Here is a 23,111-nt window from a genome sequence, read left to right as displayed (position 1 = left end):
GCAGCCACATAGTAGGACACATGGGCAAAGGGTAGGCAGGGCTTTGGGAGGAAACACACTGGAGGGAAGCAAGTGAAGAAAGGGCGGGAAGGAAAGAGAAAAAGCAGGACCAAGATGCACTCAGAAAGAAGGAGCCTTTAAGCAGCCTTGACTCCAGCCTCGGCCATTGTCCAGGGAGCTCTGGTGGTGGGTCAGTGCTCACAGTGCACTGTGGCTCACAGCAGGCCCCTGGCTGGGGAAACAGGCTGAAGGATACCACTCCAGGGTAGAGGGGCCAGGGGCAGAGGCTGCTCAGAGATGCCAGCAGAGCTGCTCTCAGGGCCAGGCAGGGGAAGAGTAGCAGCTACTGATTTTTGACGGGGTCGTCAAATGAGAGGACAGCTGTAGGCAACGCCCAGGCTCCCCTGTTTGCCCACAGGCCTCCTGAGGGAAAGGGGTTTGTGTGGGGTGCCCCACATAGGACCCTCAGCACCAGCAGGTTTTTGAAGAGTTCGCTGGGCCCTCGGGTTTGCCCTCCTCCTCCTCCAGCTCTGCCAAGGCCAACTCATTGCTGGCACGTATCCGGAGACCATCCAGCTCCTTCCTGTGGGCCTGCAGCACCAGCTCCGTCAGACGCGTGAAAGACTGGGAAACCAAGGGGCACAGGTTAGTCCAGCATCTTCTCTTCCCGGCAACTCCGTAACTGCCCAAGGGGCCAGTCCCATCTTATCTTGGCTCCTGTCCGCCACCTCCTCCTCTCACCTCCCCACTCTGCTGGACTCAGCCAGAGGCAGGACAGCTGCTGCCGAGTAGTCTCACCTCTTTAATATTGAGGTTGGTGCAGGCACTTGTTTCGTAGAAGTCCATGCCGTACTCCTTAGCCAGCTGCAAGAGAAGGACATTTCTGAAAGAGAGTCAGTAAGGGAAGGGAGGCCCCCTCGCCCCTGGCATGTACTGCTGCCACTGCACTCACAGACCATGCTGTGCTGTGACAATTTCTCACAGCAGATCACTTCTCAGATGAGACTAGGCTCCTTCCAAGACAGTGGGTGGCAGAGAATGGGGGAAGGTGATCCACAAATACACCCAATACACACATCATACATCAGAACACAAAGACGCCAAAATGCAGTGGCAATGTGGCATATCAGCAAACAACATGGGCTCTGGAGTACAACAGACCCAGGCTAGGTTACCTATTACTGCCATATGACAGTTGCAGGACCTTGGACAAGTTACTTATTCTCCCTAAGCCCCAGCTTCCTCTTCTGTTAAGGGGAACAAGTGTCTGTAACACTTGAATAAATGGGGTCATACTCCTAAGAGCACTTATTTAGCACAGTGCCCTACATGTGGTGCTTGACAAATACCGTTATTCTCACAGGGTTACCTCTACTTCCACATTTCCAATGACTATGTATTATTTTTTATAACAAAAATATCAATTTTATTTTAAGGGCTAATGAATGCTATTGACTGAAGAGGGAGAGAAAAACTCTCGAGGTCCTCTCACACTATCCATCTTTCTTCCTGCTCCCAGGAGGATGGTCGCCCTGCATGCTTGGACATTCCACACCTGACTGAGGCCCTTCATTACCTCACTTTCCTCCCTACTTCAAGGAGGACAGGGAGTGGGTGTGGAGAGGATGGGAGACCCGTTTCCTAACTGCACAACACAGCTGTGCCTGGACGCTATTCAAGAAGACCTTAGCAACTTGAAGTCCTTCCTCATCACTAACAGGGATTATCTGGTAAGCAGTGGGTAGTCCTGTTTTGAGGGACTTGGACATGCAAGAGTTGGTGCCCAAGAGGTCTTTGTTTCTGGATGGACCCCAGATACTGTCCTGAGGGACAGAGAGCAGCCTCTCAAGGATGGCAACTCCCAGTGCCTGAGGGTGCTGTGCACATGGGTGAGGACCTGATGACGGTCAGAGCCCTAGGTCCCCGCTCTCGGGACTGGCCCTGGAGGTGCTGCAGAAGATTCCACCTACCTGCTGCCCTTGCTCTCTCCCCACCTGCCGTTTCTGCTCTTCATCAGCCTTATTCCCTATAAGGATCTTCTGGACACCTTCTGGTGCATACTGGGGACAAAGGAGAGGCAGAATTGTCACTGAGAAATGCACTTACCTCCTATTTCCCCAGTACAGTCTACATAGACCTCTAAACCACCACCAAGGTTAAGAGTCCTAGGGACACAGTGGGGTGACTGGAGGCAAGTGTCAGGCTCCACCAAGTACAGGAGTCCCCCATCATCTGTGGTTTTGTTTTCTACAATTTCAGTTACTTGTGGTCAACCATGTCTAAACTTAAATGGAACAGTCTAGAAATAAACAATGTGTGTTTAAGTGTTAAGTGACTTTTATTATAATTATTCTATTTCATTATAAGTTATTGTTAATCTCTTACTGTGCCTAATTTAAATTTAAATTAAGCTTTATCACAGGTATGTATGTATAGGGGGAATAAAAGGATTTAGTACTATCTTTAGTTTCAGGGGGTTTGGGAATGAGGGTCTTGACAGGCAAGAAGTGTCCCAGGTCTGCCACAGGAGCAGCTTAGGATAGAAGACACTCTGGTTAATACTGGTGCCTTGTTGAGTTAAAAAAAATGGTACCAAAAAAGGTTGTGGAGACCCAGAGAGTTGGCTTGCCCAGGGCTCCACGGCTATGAGCAGAGCCACGGCTCTGGTCTAGAAGCCCAGTCCTGCAATTGCAACTGGTCCTGAGATTTCAGGAAGGAAGCTGCTCCCAGGGCGGGTATGGAACCAACTCATTTCCAGGAGAGACACAGCATGGAGGCCTGGCAAGGTACAGAGCATGGCAGTTGGGGCTTGCACTGCATGACTTACTCACTCAGAGCTCTTCTTACAGGCTGTGGAAGGCAAGGTTTCCCAGCAGCACTGACTCAAGCCCTGAGAGCTCTGGTCCTTCCCATCTGGCCCTTGCTTTGCCTTCCCCTGAGGTGCCCTTTCCCCACCCGTCAGTGAGGTGGTATCTCCTACCTCATCCACATCACTGACCCACTTCATGATGTGCTGGTAAGAGCGCTCACTGCTAATGTCGTAGACTAAAAATATTCCCTGAGAGAGAGAAAAAAAGAGAGAGAAAAAGAGAGATGGGGGAGGGAGATGCACACAGGAAGAGTGCAGTCATGAAGCCAGACAGGTGGTCTTTACACGTTGGGCCCACTCTCCCTGCTTAGTATAATGAGGACCCCTCAGTATCCAGAAATGTCTCCTTCTCTCTCAGACCCCCCACAGCTGCCACTTCCTAGGATCATCACAGAACTCTCTAGGGTAGGAAGGCATCACACACTTTAACCTGGGTCTTTGGTTCAGGGTGGAGGGTGGAAGTTGGGGATGAGGGCAGGGGACCTACCTACAGTAATTACTCTGTGAATAAGTGGGAAATAATCCATCAGTGAATCACTGAAAGATTGCCCTGAGGCTCCCTGCCCTGAAGGCAATCCGAGGACCCTATCTGAGGAGTCAGTGACCAAAATACCCACAAATACCCCTCAAATACCCACCCTGGAAGTGTGGGTGGCAGCTTCCCACCTCTAAGCCCTGAAAGCGGTGGCTCACCTGGGCCCGTCGATAGTACTGCTTTGTGATGGTCTGGTATCTCTCCTGCCCCGCTGTGTCCCTGCAGTAGAAAGCCAGTCCCTCAGAGCAGCAGGGACTGTGGGAGCAGATGGGGAAGGAGGAACAGGAATTGGGAGACCCTGTGCCTTTGCAGGAAAAACTGGGGAGCTGCAGGGTGAAAAATCAGTGGTGCTTTGATCCCCAAAGGGGTCTGAACACACCTGACTCTGCAATAAGAGGCCAGGTTCCCTATACTGGCACTGACCAGGCCCATAAGGCCTGGGATGCTCCTGATAACTATATCTGCACTATACCTGCAACCATAACTGAGCCTTGGACAACTCTCTGAAATTTGGCCATTGTGGCCAGACTTGGTTGAATGGGAGGATGATGCTCCACCCCCAGTGCCCATGGAACTGCCGAAGGCAATGCCTATACCATTCATTCTAGAATTAGGAGGTAGCTCCACATGCAAAAGTAATGCTCTCCAGACAGTTCAGGTCAAAGGGCCACAGCAGCCCCTGGTGGCTATTGCTGGTAACTGCACCAGGCATTACAGAGGAGACTCTCAAGAGGCTCACACCATACACCATGGGGTGGAGCCTTCCATCCTTTGGGTCTCCACTAGTGTGACACAGCCTGAGGGTAAAGCCTGATTCTACAACAAACCCACAATGGTTAGTTTACCAATTCCTTCTAACGCCTGCCCTTTGGTGATCTGTTAACCTATTCCAATAAATTTCTTAAGCAAGATAGGAGGGATTTTCCCAAGACCGCAGTTTCTAAGGAGCAGCCCAGGGTCCTCTCTGCCCATACCTGCCTCCTCCTCCCCAACTCACCAAATCTGTATCCGCACTTTGATGCCATCTACCTCTATGGTCTTCATCTTAAAGTCAACACCTGGGGAGAGAAAGCAAACATGAAACTTAGGAGGGGCACCTGCTGAGAGCTGATTAGGAAAGGTCCAAGGCACTCGCACACGAAGGGATTTCCTTTTGGTTTAGTGTGGAAGGAGATGACCTGAGGTAAGGGCCTTCTTAACCATAAAGGAAGCGTCTGAGCTTTGAATGGGGCTTCCCTTCCTCACCTAGCTGCAAGCTGCCAGTAGCAAAGGGCTTGAGGGAAACAGGCAGCGGGCAGCGTGAGGATGGGAATCATGTCTCATTCAGGTCACATGTGAAGCCTTCGTATTTATACTTCTAGAAAAAAAGTTTGTATTTATCTTTCCCAAATTTGAATCCCTAGGAATAGCAGTCCACCTTATTTGCCTGGATTAACCAGGAGGGGTTGTAGCAGTGTCTTGATGAGGGAAAGGCACAGATCCTGGTGTTGCAACCCTCTGACTGTGCACAGAGCCCCTGGCACCTCACAGAGGCCCACCAAGGAGGGGGCCTCAGTGAACCTGTTGCGGACCAACCCACTAGAAGCAGCATAGGCTTCAGTTAGGAGCAAGCTAACTGGTCATGGGACTTGTGTCTACACCTTGGGCACCTTGATTCTCTGGCCCTCTCATTTTCTCAGCAGTAAAAAGCTGGAACATTACAATTCATCCGAGGGCTGCTGGGAAGAGCCAGTGAGATACAGTGGCTGCCTGCACAACCCACTGCAGCTCCCATGTAGTGCCTGGCATGTAGCAGGTACACGAGTGACTAACAGATGGCATGACGTGATCTTGGAGAAGACACAGGAAGCACAGAGTTCTCATGCCCTTCTGCCCAATGGCTTGGAGAGCTCAGCTACCACAAGACACAGGAAGCACAGGGGATTTGGCACACCAGCCCAGGGCTGACACCTTGGGGGAAATAGGCACTACTGCAACAGACACGCTCGACTGTGAGTGACAGATGAGGGGAGATGAGTTGATCTCTGTGCCTCTCTCCAGTCCTGTGTCTAGTAGGGTACTCAAAACCTTAAATGTTCACCGTGAACCATAGTTTTCAAATGGGGAATGTGGGAAAGGTAGGGTTCTGGACTGTTCGGTACCAGGTTGCCCATTCTAGAAGGCCGCAGGGTGCCAGCATGCTCACCACCACTGCCTCCTCCTCCACACTAGGGCTTTGACAAGCAGGAAAGCATCCCATTACCATCCCATCCCCGGCTTTCCACAAATATGGACAGATTAAATTCAGACGCTTCCCTCCTACCATCAAGACCAGCGTCCTTTAATTAGAAGGGAGAGAAAGATTCAGAATGGACAACCTGAACTAAATCAGGTTGGTCAGACATGAATCATTTTTCGCCTGCCCAAGCTGATTCATATCTATTGAGCTGTACTTTTCCAAACAGACAATGTCTGGCAGCCATTCTTCCCTGTGGACAGAGAAAGAGGGATGAAGAGGAGGATGAAAGGGAAGGAGGAGAGGAACACCTGGCCCTGGTGGGAGTCAGTAGCATGTTTTTTCCCTCCCTGGACAATTACCAAGAATTTGCTTCTCCCCAGTACCTAGCATAGAAGGGAATCAAGGGGATACGTAACAACAAATTCTACTGGTATAAATAATGATATCCTCCAATAAAAAGGGATTCTTGTTGCTTGACAGTAGAGGTGCTTCTTGCAAGAAAAATCAGAATTTTGTTTTTTAATAATAAGCCTAGCTCATCCTCATACTAGCCAGATCAAGAACATTGCTTACGCAAAGTGGTCACAAGGAGGGTGGATAAGAGGTTTTATTTCCATTATTCCACAGGCATTTATGGGAACTTACTATGTTATGTGCCCTGAACAGTGTTCACTGTAGACAAAGCAGCAAAAAAGGGCATATGGTCCCTGCCCTTACAGAGGCTGGGAGAAAGGAAACAGGCCCAAGGTTGGCACAGCATGTAGCAGAGATTCAAATGCAGGTCTGTTTGATGCCAGTGCCCTCACTACCTCTTGCACTATTTGTTGGGAGAAAAAGAGAAGAGTTATGCATTAACTAGGAATGGAAACCTCAACTATGCTTCACTTCCTGTCTCCCTGTGGGTCCTTCAGAAGGGCTCTGCTGAGATATGATCTTCCAATATTAGGGGAACTTTTTTTTCCTATGAGAGAAGAGGAAAGGGAGGAGGGGTTGTAGCAGTGTCTTGATGAGGGAAAGCAGCTGTTAAAAGGCAGAACAGAGCTGGGTTTAGTGATGCGCACCTGTGGTCCCAGTGACTTGGGAGGCTAAAGCAGGAGGATCTCAAGTTGAAGGTCAGCTTCAGCAATTTAGGGCGACCCTGTCTCAAATTAAAAAATGAAAAGGGCTGGGGATACAGCTCCGTAGTAGAGTAGACCTGAACTCAATCCCCAATACCATAAGAAAAAAAAAAAAAAAAAAAGGCAGAATAGACAAGTAGATATGAAACTGCACAACGCTGGAGGTGAGAACTGCTCCCTCACTTAGTTCTGTGGCTGAGAGTCAGGGCTGAGGAATTCTGGGGCCCACAGCAACCCCTCCAGCACCAGGCTGCATGTTCTCCCTCAAACATACAATCTTGCAACCTAGGCCTATTGACAACACAATAAAATTTATTTTAACGTGTCAAGAAGTAAAATGCTTTGAGTTGGGATATTCATGTGCATTAATATATGATGGAAGAAACAGTCTGTATCTTCTGAAGTATTTCCCCCACCTTTTTATTTAGATATAAAAAAGGTTACCAGCCTAATGATCTTCCAATGACATCCAGTCCTTCTTTCTTCTGTCTCCACACACCCTAGAGCTTTCCCTGTCCACCCCACCAACAAGGCCCTGGCCTGCAGGACCCTGTGCCCAACCTTGGCCATATCCTCTCCTACGTGGCTGTTGAGTTTTTCCACTGCTGCTCTGAAGCACAGTCAAATGGCTGGCCTGGCGAGTCGCCTTCAGACTTGCGCCTTCTCACCTCGCAGGCCCTCCCAGCTGTTGGCCAACTGCTTATTCCAGTGTGTGTTTACCTATCACACTGCCACAACCACCAGCCTCACCCAGAGCGGCACTGCCCACCCCATGCTCTCGACAGGGTGTCTCTCCACTGCTTTATGAACAGCCTCTCCTCTGAGGCCCATTCCATCTCTCCAGCCTTCCCTCTGTCATCTCTCTGCCTTCTCCTTTCCAAGTCGCATCTCTCAGCTGTTCTCATCAGCCACTTCTGGGTGCTCATCAGCCCCTCTGTTGCCTCTTTGGTATCCATGGGAAGAAAAGATGTTCTCCAGCTGCCCCTCCTCCCCGTGTTTGCTCATTCTGGCTCCTTCAAGACAGCATTAAGGCATACACATTAAGGTAGAGATTGTGATAAAATAAAATGCAGATTCGAATTCGGTAGGTATGAGATAAGGCCTAAGAAGTTGCATTTAGCTTCCAGGTGAAGCTGAGGTTCCTGACCCTAGGATGGTGGTTCTCAAAGTGTGTTGTCCCCAGATCTGCAGCATTAGCACCATCCATGACACGTTAGCAAGGCAAATGCCCTACCTATTGAACGCAGGCCCTACCTCAAACCTACAGAAGCAGATCCTCTGGGGGTGGGGTCCAGGTGCTTCCCACACATACTGAAGTCTGACAACTACATTTGGGCAAAAGTTTTGCACCCAAAGTGTCAAGTCAGGCAGCATGGACATTCACTGTCTCTCAAAGTGTGCTTTGCAGATCTCCAGCTTTAGAAGCACCCCGGGAGATATTTCTTTTAAACGCAACTACCTTGACTTGCCTACACGTACTAAGTCATAATCTGAGTGAGGCCCAGAAACCTGTATTTTCAACAACACTGTGCTTGTTGGGCGGGGAGGGTCAGATAGAGGAGAGTCTGAGAGCCAGAATATAGTGGAAGAGACATCAATTGGCACCAGACTCAGAAAGACCTGGGTTCAAATCCTGGTTTGGACACTTGCTGTGTGACACTGGACTAGTCTTGTTTGTAGAATGAGAACTCCCAAAGGCTGCCTCTGAAGGACCAGGGTCAATGCAAGGAAAGCACCTCACTCTGTAGTCCTCACTCCCACCTCCCCTCTGTTGAATAAAGGCTCCCTAGAAGCAGGGAGGAAAGCAACCTAGAGAACCCAGTGGGAGAAGGGATTACTCTTCTGCTCCCCTTGCTAGGCCAAGGATGACTGCACTCCTCATCAGGGAGCTTCGTAGAAATACAGATTCTCAGGGCTCCCCCCACCCAGACCTACCCCATCTTATGCACACTGAACCTCTATGCAGCCCACCTCTAGGCAAAACCATACCCAATCCTCAAGTATTTCTTGCCCTGGACTGGGGTTGTGGCTCAGAGGCAGAGTGCTTGCCTAGCATGTGTGAGGCACTGGATTTAATCCTTAGCACCACATAAAAACAAGCAGATAAAATACAGGCATTCCCTCCATCTACAATTACAAATAAAATTATTAAAAAAATATATTTCTTGTCCTACACACATCCCTTAGCCACAGAGTCTCTGTGAAGTAGGCAGAAGTGGGTATTGTTATCATAAGGCCAACTTACATCCCCACATCCTATAGCTGAGCCAGAACTGGAATATGGGTCTCGTAAAACCTATCCATGGTGCTCTGCACTTGACCAGTGGTTCCCAACCCTTAAGGCTGAGGAATTCTGCTTTTTCATTCATACCCCACCATATCCCACATCTATTCTGATGTTTTGAGAAATTTAGAAATGAGGCAGTGGACACACATGAATGCTTGTGTCTCCCCAAAATTCATATATTTAAACAATCCCCAGTGTGAAGATGGGGGGAGAGACAAGGGCCATTAGGAGGTGATTAGCTCATGAGGGCAGAGCATGGGATTAGAGCCCTTGTGAACCAGGCCTGAGGGAGCGTGTTACCCCTTTTGCTGACTGCCATGGAGGACCTGGCTATGGAGGACAAAGGTGCCATCTTTGTAGCAGAGAGTGAGCCCTCACCAGACTCTGCATCTGCTAATACTTTCATCTCAGACTTCCCAGGCTCCCGAACAGTATATTTCTGTTGTTTATAAAGTACCACACTAAGGCACTTTGTTATAGCAGTCCTGAGTAAGATACCCAAAGTAACCTATTTTCAGGGAACTCTTTGCTCCTCTGTGACTCCAGTAAGCCCAGACTCATCACCCTGTCAGAACTACCTACCTCTGTGTCCCCACAAGACAGTGCAGAAGTATGAAGAAACAAGCAAACCACTTCTACACAGTCCAGCACAGGTTCTGGGCAACCTGCGAGCCCCAGGAGAAAGAGTCAGGAAGAAGGGGGCCCTCTCCCAATAGAGGGCCCAAAGTCCAGTGAACAGCTCATTTTGTCCCAGGGACACCTGATTTGTCCATCATGATGTCAGCCACAGCCAGCATCCTTTCTGTTTAAAACTGCTGAGTCCAAACTTCTCCTCAGGGAAACGGGGCTAGGTATAACTTGCCCTCTGTAGAGAAGCAGCTCCTGACTGGCCCAATGACAGGCTTGCTGGACCCACAAGATGACCAGGCCAACAAGGGCAAGGGAGGTCAGCTAAGTCTGTCAAACCTGCTCCCTCCAAGCCTGAAGGAGTAGTACATGCCTGCAGTCCCAGCTACCCAGGAGGCCAAAGGAGGAGGATCACATGAGCTTAGGGGTTGGAGACCAGCCTGGGCAACAGGTGAGACATTATTTCAAAAAGAAGAGAGAGGAGCTGGAGTTGTGGCTCAGTGGTAGAGCACTTGCCTTGCATGTGTGAGGCCTTGGGTTTGACACTCACCACATAAAAATAAATAAAAAATCCATTGACAACTTAAAAATACATATTATTAAAAAAAAATATATATATATATTTATATTTTTTTTTAAAGAAAAGGGAAGGGGAGGGAAGAAGAAGGGGGAGTAGGGCAGGGGAAGGGAACTTCCTCCAAATGAGGTAGAGAGCTAGCTGGCCCATAACAAGAGTAGCTTGAGGCAAACAGATATGTAGAGAGAGGCAGAGATGCTTAAAAATGACAAACATGCTGGCAAGAGTTGGTGCTGGCCAGGCACAGTGGTGCATGCCAGTTATCCTAGAGGCTCAGGAGGCTGAGGCAGGGGATCACAAGTTCAAAGCCGCCTCAGCAACTTAGTGAGGCCCTAAGCAACTTAGTGAGACTCTGTCTCAAAATTTAAAAAAAAAATAAAAAGGGCTGGAGATGTGGCTCAGTGGTTAAGTGCCCTGGGTTCAATCCCTGGTACCAAAACAACAACAACAACAAAAAAGAGTTGGTGCTGGGCTACTGGGTCCTAACACTGCAATCAGTCCAGACCGACCCCAAGTTCAGCTCCTGGGTATCCCCACAGCATGTACCCTTTCCTCAGTGACACCCGAGAGCACCTTGGGACTGCCTGAAGCTTCACGGCCTGTGACTATGCACTGTGCCTAATGGTTCCCCAGATGGCAGGCATGACGCTTCAACTATCCAGCAGGGAGAAGACTTCTAAAACAATATTTCCTTACTCCCCTACTGCCTACTATTTTTTGTCTTCTAGTCCTGACTAGACATAAAGCATCTAAAGATCAGAGAATGTATTCTGTGTTTGACCAAGTTCTGTTTGTCTCTTTTTCTTTTTTACATCTCTGCCTCTGTGCAAGCACGGTACCAGGCACAGACATTCCATCAGTAGAATCGCCCTGCCTCGGAGAGCACAAGAAGGGACAGGTGCCTATGCCTCAAGAGCAGAGACAGTTTCCTCCCATCTGAACACCTCACAGACACGGACAAGAAAAACTCCACAGTTAAGTGGCAGTACGGGGTCCTGGTACGCCTGTGGAGAGTGCCCTCACAGTCCGACTGTGGCCTGAAGCAGTTCCAGGTTGCTCTTCCTGCTATGCCTGGCCTCTGCCCATCCAGCAACAACCCCTAGTGCCTGCCAGGACACAACCAGAGTCCTGGAGCACAGTGACAGTACTGCTATGAGAGAGCTGGGAGGACAGGCAAGGTCCTCCTCTAGGTGCTGGGGCAGGGCACTGGGGCTGGACCAGAACGCTTGTGAGTACGATTAGTGCCCTCAGGAAGAAGGCCCAAGGGAGCATGTTAACCCTTCTGTGTCTGCCATGGGAGGACACAACTAGAAGGTGCCATCTTTGTAGCAGAAAGCAAGCCCTCACCAGACACCAATCTGTCGACACCCTAATCTTGGACTTTCTGGCCTCCCAAACCGTGAGGGGAGACAGCCTGGTGCTCCTGTGGCTCTTAAGGTACTTTGCCTTGGGTATGCCTCCCTAGTCCAGCAGTGGATGTGCTGGAAAGAAGGCAACAGGGCACATCCGGTGAACGAACACTCAATCCAATCACTGTATGCCAACAAAGAAAGCCCTGGAAAGCATGCAGGAAGTGCAGCTGGACAAACAGAGCGGCACGGCCATTAACAGATCGAGAGTGTGGTTCCAATCCTGCCTTGTAACTACCTGTGTGGTCTCGGGAATGCCAGTTAGCTGCTCTTGGCCTGGAATTCCTCCCTGCAGGTGACAATGCTGATATGAGAGAACTTCTGTGAGGACTTTGAGATAGAACAGAAAACCATAACAGGATCTGTCACACAGAGCTTTTAAAGCATGAAGCTAAAGCCCTACCAATCTTCCTTATGGAAAGATGAGACTGGGAACCCAGTCATAGCCTGGGGGACGGAAAGAGCTCTAGGAGGTAGAAGGGGGCTCCTGCTAGGGAGAGGAGGGAGATCAGAGCTGGACAGAGAGGTGAGGCAAAGAATGTTTCAACAAAAAGAAAATGCCACCCACTGTGGACCTCAGACAGCTCCCAGAGCCCGGCTACAAGCTAAATCCTGGCAAAGCTGGGGTGGGCCGATTGGCAGGCCAGACCCTCATGGGTTAAAGTCAGGTGCCAGCTTGCCTGCCCACCAAATGCCACATGTTTCAGTGGAAACAGGGCTGACTCTGGGTGCCAAATGTTATCACCATGATCAACCACGGCCCGAAGGACCAGCAGTGTGACCCGAGCCTTTTCATTAAGCAATGAGACTCCACAACAAGGAACAATTTAATACTCTTGAAATCCAAGGCAGACACCCAATCTTTGGGGCCATGCTGGCTCCAGTTACTAAGCACCAGTCCAAGAAATGCCCCCAAGTCCTCCCCCTGCAGGAAACCAGCATGTGCTGGACATGTGGAGCTTCCTCAGGGCTATGGCAAGAGGTCACCTTCAAAGAGATCACCCTGAGAAACCCCAAAACAAGCTTTAGGAAAAGGCAGAGCCTGCAGGGAGGTGGCTGTCCATCTCTGTGATCCGAAACAAGGCATGACAGTGATTCCCATTTCAAAGCCCCCTCTCACCAAAACATTTCTCAGGAGACCAATAATGCCATTTCCCCCCTGAGGGACATGGGAGGGGGAGAATAGGAAAGAGAATACAAAGAGAGAGAGCTCACAGAAAAGTTAAGAGAAAGAATTCAAGACAAAGGATCCTGACATACCATGACCCCTAAGAGCAAACGGCTGAGGGGAGGGAAGAGGACATCTTCCTCCCAAACTTGCCACTGGCTGCATCCTTCTACCTTCTGTCTGGTGACTCTTAACCTCATTGTTGCTGGACTACATGCTGCCTTCCTCCTCTGTGAACTGCAGACTGACTGTCCCTTGTGCTCACTTTGTCCTAGGGAAAAGGTACATCCCGGATCTCAGAACAAATGCAGTAGTCTGTATGACACCATCTTGTTCTGGGAGTGACCGGAAGTAGAAAACTAAGGGGCCCTGGGCTTGAGAGATAGAATACTGACCCTCTAACTCACTCAAAGGTCATGTTTTAATCTCAAGAGTACTGGGATCAAAGGTTCTGATTCAGATGCCCACCCGCAAGAAATTCTGGAGATTTCATAAGGGTACTCTATTACAAAGTCTTGAAGGGTCAATCTCTGGAAGCCCAGGACCCAGGACCCAGGGTTTTCCAACATTCCAAGAAGGAATGTATGGCTCAGGGACTGAGCTTAGAAACTCCTTACTCCAGAGCACCCTGGCTGCTGAGGTGGTCCTGCATGGTCACTCAGGCATCCTGGTTGAGCTGACAGACATCATCTGACACTAGCAGTGACCCCAACCAACAAGCAGCACTGACCTTAGTTTAAGACACCAACCCCTCATCTCTGCACACACCAGAGTACCCCACTCACATAGGGGTCATGGGAGCCACCTTCTCCCTCCTCATTATGAGCTTCCTGTTAGGACATGTGTCAGAGCAGAAAAGCTTGAAATTACCGGAAAAAATTGACCCCTTACAGAAGTCTTCCGTCCTCTCACATCCCCAAACACATATCTGGTGTTGTCTTATGGGTCCCAAGAAACCAATACTACCAAGACTTTCCTCAGGGAAGAGCAAAATTCTTCTAGGGAGATTAATTCATTCACTCATTCAGTTACGAGTACTTCCTAGGTGCCAGGAACTCCAAGACAAGCAGCGGACAATACAGAACACAATCTTTTCTGCAGGGAGCTTCCATTATTGTGGAGTGGACAGATAAGTAACTTATTTTTATTTATTTATTTGTACCAGGGATTGAACCCAGGGGCACTTAACCACTGAGTCACATGCCAGCCCTTTTAAAATATTTTATTTTGAGATGGGGTCTCCCTAAGTTGCTTAGGGTCTACTAAGTTGCTGGCTTTGAACTCGTGATCTTCCTGCCTCAGCCTTCCAAATGGCTGGGATTACAGGTGTGCACCCCCACACCCTGCTAGTAACTTATATTTATTACTACGTCACGGAAGGGAGTGATAAGGGCTAAGAGGAGAAAGCAGGATAACGAAGCAGACAGTGAGGACAGTGTGCAAGTTACTTTGAGCTGGTTGCTCAGAAAAGACCTCTCAAAGGAAGTGACATCTGAGCTGAGGCCTGAGTGACAAGGAGGTAATCAGCAGGGAGAAGATCAGAAGGACTAGGGGTTCCAGACATAGGAAGCAGCAAGTGTCTTCAGGCAGTTTCAGTCAAACTTATAGTTTTCAGGAAAGAAAAGCAAGAGGGACCAACATTATTCTTTCCTGTTACAAAAGGAGAAACCACAGCAAGGCCCTTGCCCTTTCTCGGATTTCATGGGGACCTGGAGCCTCTAATATGAAGAACACGTAAGAAACATCTGGGAGCAAGACCAACTTTGGAACACCTTGGCCCTGCGCTCTGCCAGCTCTCTAGGGGCAGCATGAAGCCCATGGGTAAGTGGGTACCAGGTCAGCACTCAGGAAGTGGGCTTCCTTGCTCTTGCTCTTCCCACTGGCTTGGGCATAAACTTCCATGCTGCCTCTGTGACAGAGCATTGTGCCCCAGCTACCCGTCCCATTTCCATTTGCCAGACCCAAGGACCTGGGCACCACCAAGGCAGTCAAGATGTGCCAGGCTACTGACCACTCGCTCCTCCAATGTCCCCTTGGGCCTGTTTCTCAGTTTAGGGAAGAAGAGACAGGGGCTTGGAGCCTCCTGAACAAACGCCTCAGATAGGACAGTGTCTCCAGATGCATTTGCACCACTCACAGCCAGCAAAGGGAACTCCCAGCAAGCACCTACCTGAACTTAAGCTGGCATGACCATGGTGTGCCATTACTAGCTGGCCCCAGCCAGGCTGAAGAGGAGCAGTTCCAATCTAGAGGTGTTTTCCACAGCACCTCCTCCTGGGAAGAGGATGGGTGCCTCCCCTGATCCTTGTCCCCTACTTAGTCTTCAAGACCCCACTCAAATGTCACTTCCTCTGTTACCAACCTCCACAGGGGGGGGTTTCTCACTCCTCTATAAATCCTTTTGCATACTATTCTGGTTATTTGGAAGCCTGACTCCCCAGCTACACTGGGAGTTCACAGAAGACAAACAGCATCTTATTCATTTCATATTCTCATTGCCTGGTGGAAGGTAGATCATTAAATATTACTCAACAAAGTTAAATACATGGAAGAAAAAAATGAATGAGTATGTACGTGAGTGAATGAAGTCAGTATATGCCAACAGAAAAAGCAGCTAAGAGAAAATTTTAATCAGGGAAAAGTGATCAGGGAATGACCCCTGTTTCAAAGCCAACTGTTGGCTTATCTGTCGATCATGGGGCCCTGGTCACTCCATTCTCTGTAAATCTATATCAAAATGGCAAAATGAGAGCAACACTCAGATCCCATACTCAGAGGTCACCTACCAGACTCCTCAGTCACAGGCCCCAGAGTCTCCAGGGGTGTGTGTAAAGGAAGCAGAGCCTTCATGTGAGGTATGGGAGACACACGCCCCCTCCCCTTTGGCTGAACGGGGAGTCATTCCACTTGGCAACCTGTGGAAGGCACTTCTGGGGATGAAGAACATGCCCAATGTCGGTATGGAGAAAATGGAGGAGAGAAGATGGTTCAAGTTTGGGTCACTTTATGTGCAAGATGGGAATCACTAGTTCTCTGGGGTCCTCGGTTTTCCTAGTTACAAAATAGGGTAAAATTAGCCCTTTCCTTCTCAGTAGGAGGAATTAAATGTCTAGAAAGCCCTGTGACCCCCCTTGACAAAGATCACTGACCAGGCAGAAGAGCCAAGGAGAGGTCAGAATCCTGTACAGAAAACTGGCAGTTTTACAGGGAAACAGGCACAAATATTAGATTACAGAAGGAGGCACTCTAAGAAGAGCTGGCAATCGGGGTAGAAGGGTAATGACCAAATATCGGCTTTCAAGTTATAAAGCTTATCACCAACCTGTCTGGGGGAGGGGAGGAAGAGGAAGGAGCAGAAACCAAGGAATGCAGGCAGGAGGGAACGGGGTGCTCAAAGCCGTGGGTGAATCTGCAGATCTCCAAATGTGGCACAGATGCATAGACAGCTGAAAGCTGCAGGTATCAGATGTGTTCCTTCCCAGGGATCATGTCCTTGGGGATGCCGGTGGGAGACTGGGTCTATGTCTGTGTTATAAGGAGGAATGAAGGAACAGAGGCCCAGGCAGAGCAACATCTAGCAAAGGCCCCAGCCTTGAAGCAGAGACACCTCCATCCTCCTGGCCCACAACACTCCTCTCTACCTCCTCACCCACTCACCCTTCCTCCCAAGACACTGGTACTGCCAGGGCCGGGGGTGGGGGGCTTGGAACAAATTGAAATGAAACACAGAACCTACTCACATGCTCCTGGGAATGGAAGACAGCTCCTTGGTTTCCGTTTTGTTCACCACTATATCCCCAGCTCCTAGCATGGTGCCTGGCACATAGGAGGTGTCAGGTAAGCAGTGCCTGAATGACTAAATCCATGAGCGACAGACAGAAGACCTCACAGCACATTATTCAGTTTCCTCCTCTCTACAACATTCTTATGCACTAGGAACAATAACAACATGATGCAGGCTGGGGCTGGGGCTCAATGGCAGAGCACTTGCCTAGCACATGTGAGGTACTGGGTTCAATCCTCAGCACCACATAAAAATAAACAAAATAAAGGCATGCTGTTCATCTACAACTACAAAAAAAATTTTTTTAAATAATAACAACATGATGGTGGCAGCTACCATTTTATTGAGGACTCTGCTAAGTGCTTTGTATCCATTGGCTTCTGTAATCTTCCCAATGACCATGAAGAAAAAGATTCTCTAACCATCTTCAATTTGGAGATGCAGAACTAAGCACAAAGATGTTAAATAAGTGCCTAAAGGTCACAGAGTCAAAAAGGCCATGGAGAATGTGCATGTCTGACCAAGCCAGTTCCATCCTACTCATTGCTTCTTCCCTTTGCTTCCTTTCTACAGGGCATGGGCCACAGGGTAGGAAGACACAGGCCTCAGGCTGCCCAATAACTAAGACCAGAGGGCCTAGCTTCTCAGTCTAGAAATCTGCAGATCCCAGGACTGCAGGGCCCTCGCACTCACCACAAAGTCTGTTAGGTCACTCAATTCCAGGCTCAGATCTAGGGCCCCTGGCCCTTCCCTCCCCGAGGCAACACCAGCCCCTGTCAGAGGCAGAGCCAGTTCCAGCAGAACTTCCTGAGAAAGGTGAAAGTACCACAGCAAACTCAGCCCAAGCAAGCAGCCTCAAAGCCATGGCCCAACCAGTCCAACCGGATAATCACAGCCCACAGCCTTCCTCCTCACTCCACAGGGGTGCTGCCTGAGGGTGGCTTTTCAAATGAAAGATCCAGAGGCCAGGTGACAAAAGATAGCAGGGAGAAAACCAACTCCTGGGCAGTTACTTCAATTTACATTAGTGGCTCACATCCCACCCCTGGCATAGCATAGATTACAAGAGACCCTTTCAGAAGTGGCCAGTTTGATGGGTTTGAGCTACTCCCCACTTCTGAAGGGAAACCAGAGCAGTGACTGCATAGGTTGGTGCTGTTACCACCAGAGAAAGTGGGAGCGGGATGGGGATGGAACTGATTGAGAGGTTCCTTCAAGCCCTGACACCAGCACAGCCCATGGTTGGTCCCCCTGCTTCAAGTCTTAAATTTTCTTCCAGCTCAAAACCCTTTTCTACCATTGCTAGGCTCAAGTCCCACCTCCTGGGCCAGGCCCTTGACGCCCTCTGCCAAACAGGCCTGACATTGGTTGATTAATAATTTAAGAGGATTAAATGTTGCCTTCCCTGTACTAGGGCCTATGAAAACAAAGAAGGATAAGATGTGTCTCACCCTCGAGACACTTCTAGTTTGGGAGACAGAGAGAGGAATGTTCTCGCACTCCTCCATAAACTACTTTCTGCAGCAGCCAGATTGCAGAGTCCCAGTCCCATGGACACCCACTCACTTCACACCTCTGTTATCTCTGCTTACTGTGCTCCATCTGCTCCTTCCCTGCAGGCACCCACTGCAGGCAGCTTCAGCCTTCCCTTTGGGTTGGAATCCACAGGGGCCTCTCTTCTTCTCTAATCTCAGATAGCAAAAGCACTCTCTGGGGTCACTGCCATTTACTGGATGCCTCATGACACATCCTACATGAATAATGGCTGTGGCAGTAATGATCATAATTGACCCCTTACATTTGAAGAGTGCTTCTCCACATACTTTCAGATATATCATCTCAAGTTGGTGATAGATCTTTTTGGCCTGTGTCTTGCTTCCCTCAACCAGATTATAGACTTCTGTGGGCAGGAAAAGGTGGACTGCAATGTGTCTCTAAAATGCCTCACATGTGTTTGGTAGGAATGTTCAATTATTTTACCTGGTGAGACAGACTGTCAGGAACTAGTTGCAGGCAGACATTAAGACTCTGACTGTCCCCTCTGCACAAACTCCCACCTGGGAGCACAGCTGCATGGAAAGGGAGTGCCCACAACACAGATTCAGCACAGGGCCACCTGTCCACCCACTGACCAGAAAGATGAGGATGGGAGAAGGGTCGGTCAGTGGCTCAGTCTACAAGGGAGGTCTCCTCTCTGTTCCCGACCAAGCTCTTTTATGGAATGTCAGAGGCTCTTAGAGTAAATACACAACAAATTACAAAAGAACCAGCCTAGGTGCATCAACATGAGCCAAGAATCTGAACTCTGTCTTGGCAGTAACTGCAGAACTGCCTTGTTTTCCCCATTCGCCAAAAAAAGCCCTTGGGAAGGGTGCCTAGATCTGTGTCCAGCACAGAGATAGAACGTACCTGGGCAGTTTGAGAGCAGCAATGTATTATTCATCTAGGGACCTCTGAAGGCTAGCATACAAGGCGTGCACACTTTTTGTGTGAAGAGATAAATGAATGACCATGACCTGGTAGTCCCCATTTCCTTGGCTCCTCAATTTGCCTTCTGGCTGCCCCTTCCTTGGGAATCTTCCAAACAACCTAAAGAAAAAGCTTTTCTTGACCATTCAATCCAACTCTTTCCCTTCAGTTTTAGTTAATGCTGAAAACCACAGCCAAGCTAGGGAATTACAAGCCCTTAGTAAGCTTTATGTAAGAAGATATCTAAGAAACCCAGTGGGGCAGATTTTAAAAGGCTATAGGAAGAAATGCAGGTTTCTTTCTCTTCCAGGGAATCTAAACTCCAAAAAAGTCCTCTGCATCCCATGGAAAGGGGGACCCAGTCATGAGAAGCAGAGGAAGAACTTTGGGAACAGATTTTAGGCCTATATACACCAAGGACACTGGAGGGACAGGGTGCTATTGAGACACCCCACCTATTTCACTGACTCACTTGTGCCCCCAAAGTGGTACATTCCAGAAGATTTCTAAGGAACTCCCTAGGTCTGTCTAGCACTCCCCTATTAGCAGTAAGGAGGAGTCTAAGAAGGGAAATGACAAGGTGAAGGAACAAGAAGGAATGGTGATCAGCAGTATGGGGCACAGGATGATTCCCGTTAAGGAAAGCACATCCTGACACTTTAGAAAGAGGGGTTCCCTCATTTACCTACTGAGTGGGTAGACCGACTCCTAGGGGAGGCTAACTCCTCACAACATAAGCAGTCGTCCCAAGAGGTTCTGAAATGAAGGAGATGAGTGAAGCCCTCAAAGGGAAAAGTCCAGGTCACTCCTAGGACTTGGAATTTGGCCAGGACACCAGGGTGCAAATGACTGCTCTTCAGGCAAAAGCCAGGTAACCTGCTGCCCTTTGCCCCCAAGCCTGCAACCTGTCCTCATACCCCATCTGGTTCCTCAGCCACTTCCTGGCTCACTCCCATGCCTTTCTCCAACACCTGCCTCTTCTCTGAGCCCTCTCCTGGCCAAGGCTTGGTGTCTGTAACCATCTCTCTGAAATGTCTTTCATCCAAACAGTGGCCCAGCCCAAACTCCTGGATCTCCTAGAGGCTAGCCTTAGAGCATCCCTGAGAAATGCAGATGAATTCTGTTCCCCAACCCTAAGTCACATGAAGCTCTATCCAAATTAACAACAGTAATAACAGCACCTAGCCAGCTCTCCCATGTATCAGACTTTGTGCTATGTGCTTTACAAACATTATCTCACTTGATCTATTATTACATCCATTCTACAGATGAAAAACTAAAGCTCAGAAGCTTTAGTGAGAGTCAAGGTCATATTGCCCCAGAGTGAGATCATCAGGTATGTGTGAAACAATGCCTGTCTCTTAACCACCAGACTCTGTTCCTCCTGGCTGCATCAAACTGCTCCTTCTTCTCTCTTGGCAAGGAATATGTGTAAGGAGAAGCAGGGAGAGGTATCCTCCAAAGGAAGCTAAGAGCTGGAGCTCTCCGTGAAGGCAGCAGGGGCTTCCAGGACAGTATACCAACTGGATGATCAGCCAGCTAGCAGGTGTTTCCTTTCAGGGGCCTGGGCAGTGAGGAGGCTACTCCAGGGTTAACCAAGCATGGAACCTGTTAGGTATGAATGGAATTCCCTCAATTCAGACCTCCCAGAGAAGAGACTCTCAGAGGCAGGCCTCAGAACCACTCCCAGAAAATAGGTGATCCCCTCACCACACTGTCCAAGATGCCACCAGGCCTTGTCCCTTTAATCACAGGCTCCTGGTACTAATGGATCAGAGATATAGTCTAAGGTGGGTTTTGCCTACCTTCTGATCCCCCCTTCCTCCACCCTCCTTAGCCTCCTTCAAAACAAATGCTTTAGCCAGCTGGTTCCTCTGTTTCTCAAGCACTGGGGCTTCTCATCTTATCCATGCCCTCCTCCAGGTGTCCCACCTTGAAGCTTACCTTCACTACCGGTGCCCTGGTAACTCAATCCCTTTGACCCCTCCCTTCCTCCGGTCTTCCCCATCCTGGCTCCACATTGGCTCACCCCTGAACTGATGATACCTCTATGACTATCTCTCCACCCTGACCCCTTTTCCTGAGCACAAGCTTTACTTCCCCTCCCCCTCTTGACTTGGGGCTGCGGGGATGTCATTTCACTGGCTATGATTCTCACTGTCCCATTTCTGGGTACCCTAGCCTACAGCCACCCCTGTTATATCGGCTTGGATGGGAAGGTTCTCCAGCTAGAGGCCAGAGATGCCACCCCTAGCCCCGGATGGCAGGCAGCAGGGACCCTCTCACCGGCAGGAACCGAGGCTCTGGTCCCCGGCCGGTGGCCCGCTCACCCGGGGGTTTTTCCTTACCCTGGCCTCAGGCTCCACAGTCTCCAGCCGGAGGGGCGGATAACCCCTCCTGGGCTGGGGAAGGGGAGGCCGGGGAAGGGGCCGCCGGGAGTGTGGGGCGCCCCAGCCACCGCCCCTTACCGATGGTGGAGATGTGGGAGGAGTGGAACTCGTTGTCGGTGAAGCGGCACAGCAAGCAGGTCTTGCCCACCCCGGAGTCCCCGATCAGCAGCAGCCGGAATAGCACGTCGTACTGCTTCGCCATGGCTGGGGCCCGAGGGGGCCGGGGGGCTGCGGGCGGCTGCGGGCTCAGCCCCGCTCGGCCGCTGCCATCGCGGCCCGCGCCCCGCCCGCCCGGGGACGCCGGCGGGGGGCGAGAAGGAAGCCGGCCGGGGCCCCGCGTTGCCTCGCACGCTGGCGGGGCGCGGAGAAGCGCGGCTGCTGCGGGAGCGCGGCGGCGCCCGCTCGGCTGGGCTCGGCGCGGCGCGGCGCGGTTCGCGCGGGCGGTGGGAGGAGAAAGCGGCGGCCCCTGCCCGCCTCTTCCCGCTTCCCCTTCCCCTGCGCCGCCGCGGACGCCCGGGGAGGGGGCGGGGAGCGCGGCGGAGAGCGCGGGACCCCGTGGCGGGGCGGGGCGGGGCCTCACCTCCGGCCTCTGGCCGCGGTGCCCAGGAGAGACGGGGGTGGGTGCGGAAAGGTTTGCGTCTGTCCGCCGACATTCTGAGCGCGGGAGTCTGGGCGTGCTGCCATCCTGCTCACCTCTACCACGCTCGACTTCCCGGGTTCATCACTTCTCCCCAGTTCCCACCCCTAGTCTAGCCTTAGTAACTCCGCCCCACCGGGGCGCTGGACCCTGCTGGAGGGGGCTCCCGGGCTGGCCCCCATTTGGCCTCAACCCAGGTTGGAAGGCTTGGTCAGGGCTTGGTCGTGCCCACCCTGGAATCGCCTTTGGGAACTCAAGGGCCTTGCTGATTGTCCTTCTCGGCCATCTAGTCCCCATAACAACACTATGTGATTGTATCACGCCCCACCCTCCCCTTTTTAGTCTTTAAATGGGGAAAAGTCTGCTGATCTCGTTCACCCCGGTGAAAAGATAGATGACCATTAAACCATTTCCAAATGCAAAAACGCTTTGGCGAAGTTTCAGGCAAAAGTCTTCATTTGGGGTCTAAGTTGCTTAGAGTAGGTTTTCAGGATGCCAACATAGTACTTCAGACTGATAAAATATTTCTGATTTGGTGCACACCGTTGGCACCAAAAAATGAATGAGCCTCCCTGGAGACCCAATTTACTACCACTGAAATGTGTTAGCATCAGAGAGAGGCAAATGAATGCCCTCTGGAGTTGAGAAAATTGCCCATTCCTAAGAACTAGTATTAGGGAAGAGCAAGTCTAGCCCATTATATCTCTAAAAAGTAATGAAATTTTGTGCGTGTATGTGGGAGTTTTCGGGCTGAATATTAGATGGAGAATATATTTTTCAATGGGAGGTCAAGGAAAGTGGGAAGTCCATTTGCTTGACTTGAAGAGCTATATTTCAGGCAAAGCGTCTAGATTTAAACCAAAGAGGGAAAAATCCCAAACCTGATAGGTACTTACGCTAAAAACTAAAGAAATTGTGGGTTGCATTAAGATTTACAGGTGTGTGTCTCTACATTGGATTTACTTTGGTTTTCAGTGTATGCTGAGGCTCTGGAGTTAGGCACATTTGGATTCCAATCCTAGA

The 23,111-nt window shown here is 50.1% G+C and overlaps 1 protein-coding gene across 7 annotated transcripts; it reads right to left on the bottom strand.

The window, feature by feature from the left end:
* Positions 1–117: 117 nt before the first annotated feature.
* RAB15 (RAB15, member RAS oncogene family) lies at positions 118–22,152 on the bottom strand. 7 transcript variants are annotated; one of them, XM_079127169.1, is made up of 7 exons: positions 22,032–22,152; positions 4,402–4,462; positions 3,563–3,623; positions 2,981–3,058; positions 1,971–2,060; positions 799–864; positions 118–624 (listed from the first exon to the last, which is right to left on the bottom strand). In XM_079127169.1, exons 1-7 carry the CDS (start codon positions 22,102–22,104, stop codon positions 466–468), a joined length of 588 nt encoding a protein of 195 aa, XP_078983295.1. In that variant the 5' UTR covers positions 22,105–22,152; the 3' UTR covers positions 118–465. The 7 variants fall into 7 exon arrangements, with proteins under 7 accessions (XP_078983295.1, XP_078983292.1, XP_078983293.1 ...); XM_079127166.1 differs by lacking the exon at positions 22,032–22,152 and adding an exon at positions 21,530–22,024 and having other exon boundaries at positions 3,563–3,659; XM_079127167.1 differs by lacking the exon at positions 22,032–22,152 and adding an exon at positions 21,530–22,022.
* Positions 22,153–23,111: the final 959 nt, after the last annotated feature.

The sequence above is a fragment of the Sciurus vulgaris genome (assembly GCF_902686455.1).
Source record: "Sciurus vulgaris genome assembly, chromosome: 2".
In the NCBI taxonomy this organism is placed as follows: Eukaryota; Metazoa; Chordata; class Mammalia; order Rodentia; family Sciuridae; genus Sciurus; species Sciurus vulgaris.
Note: the sequence above shows the minus strand (reverse complement) of the source record. Positions and strands in the feature narration are given on the sequence as shown.

Coding starts and splice junctions, on each gene's coding strand:
- RAB15 (XM_079127166.1), bottom strand. CDS start 21,653: ATGGCGAAGCAGTACGACGTGCTATTCCGGCTGCTGCTGATCGGGGAC. Junction 3,059..3,562: donor AGTACTATCGACGGGCCCAG/GTGAGCCACCGC, acceptor TCTCTCTCTCAG/GGAATATTTTTAGTCTACGA. Junction 2,061..2,980: donor GGGTCAGTGATGTGGATGAG/GTAGGAGATACC, acceptor CTTTGTCCCCAG/TATGCACCAGAAGGTGTCCA.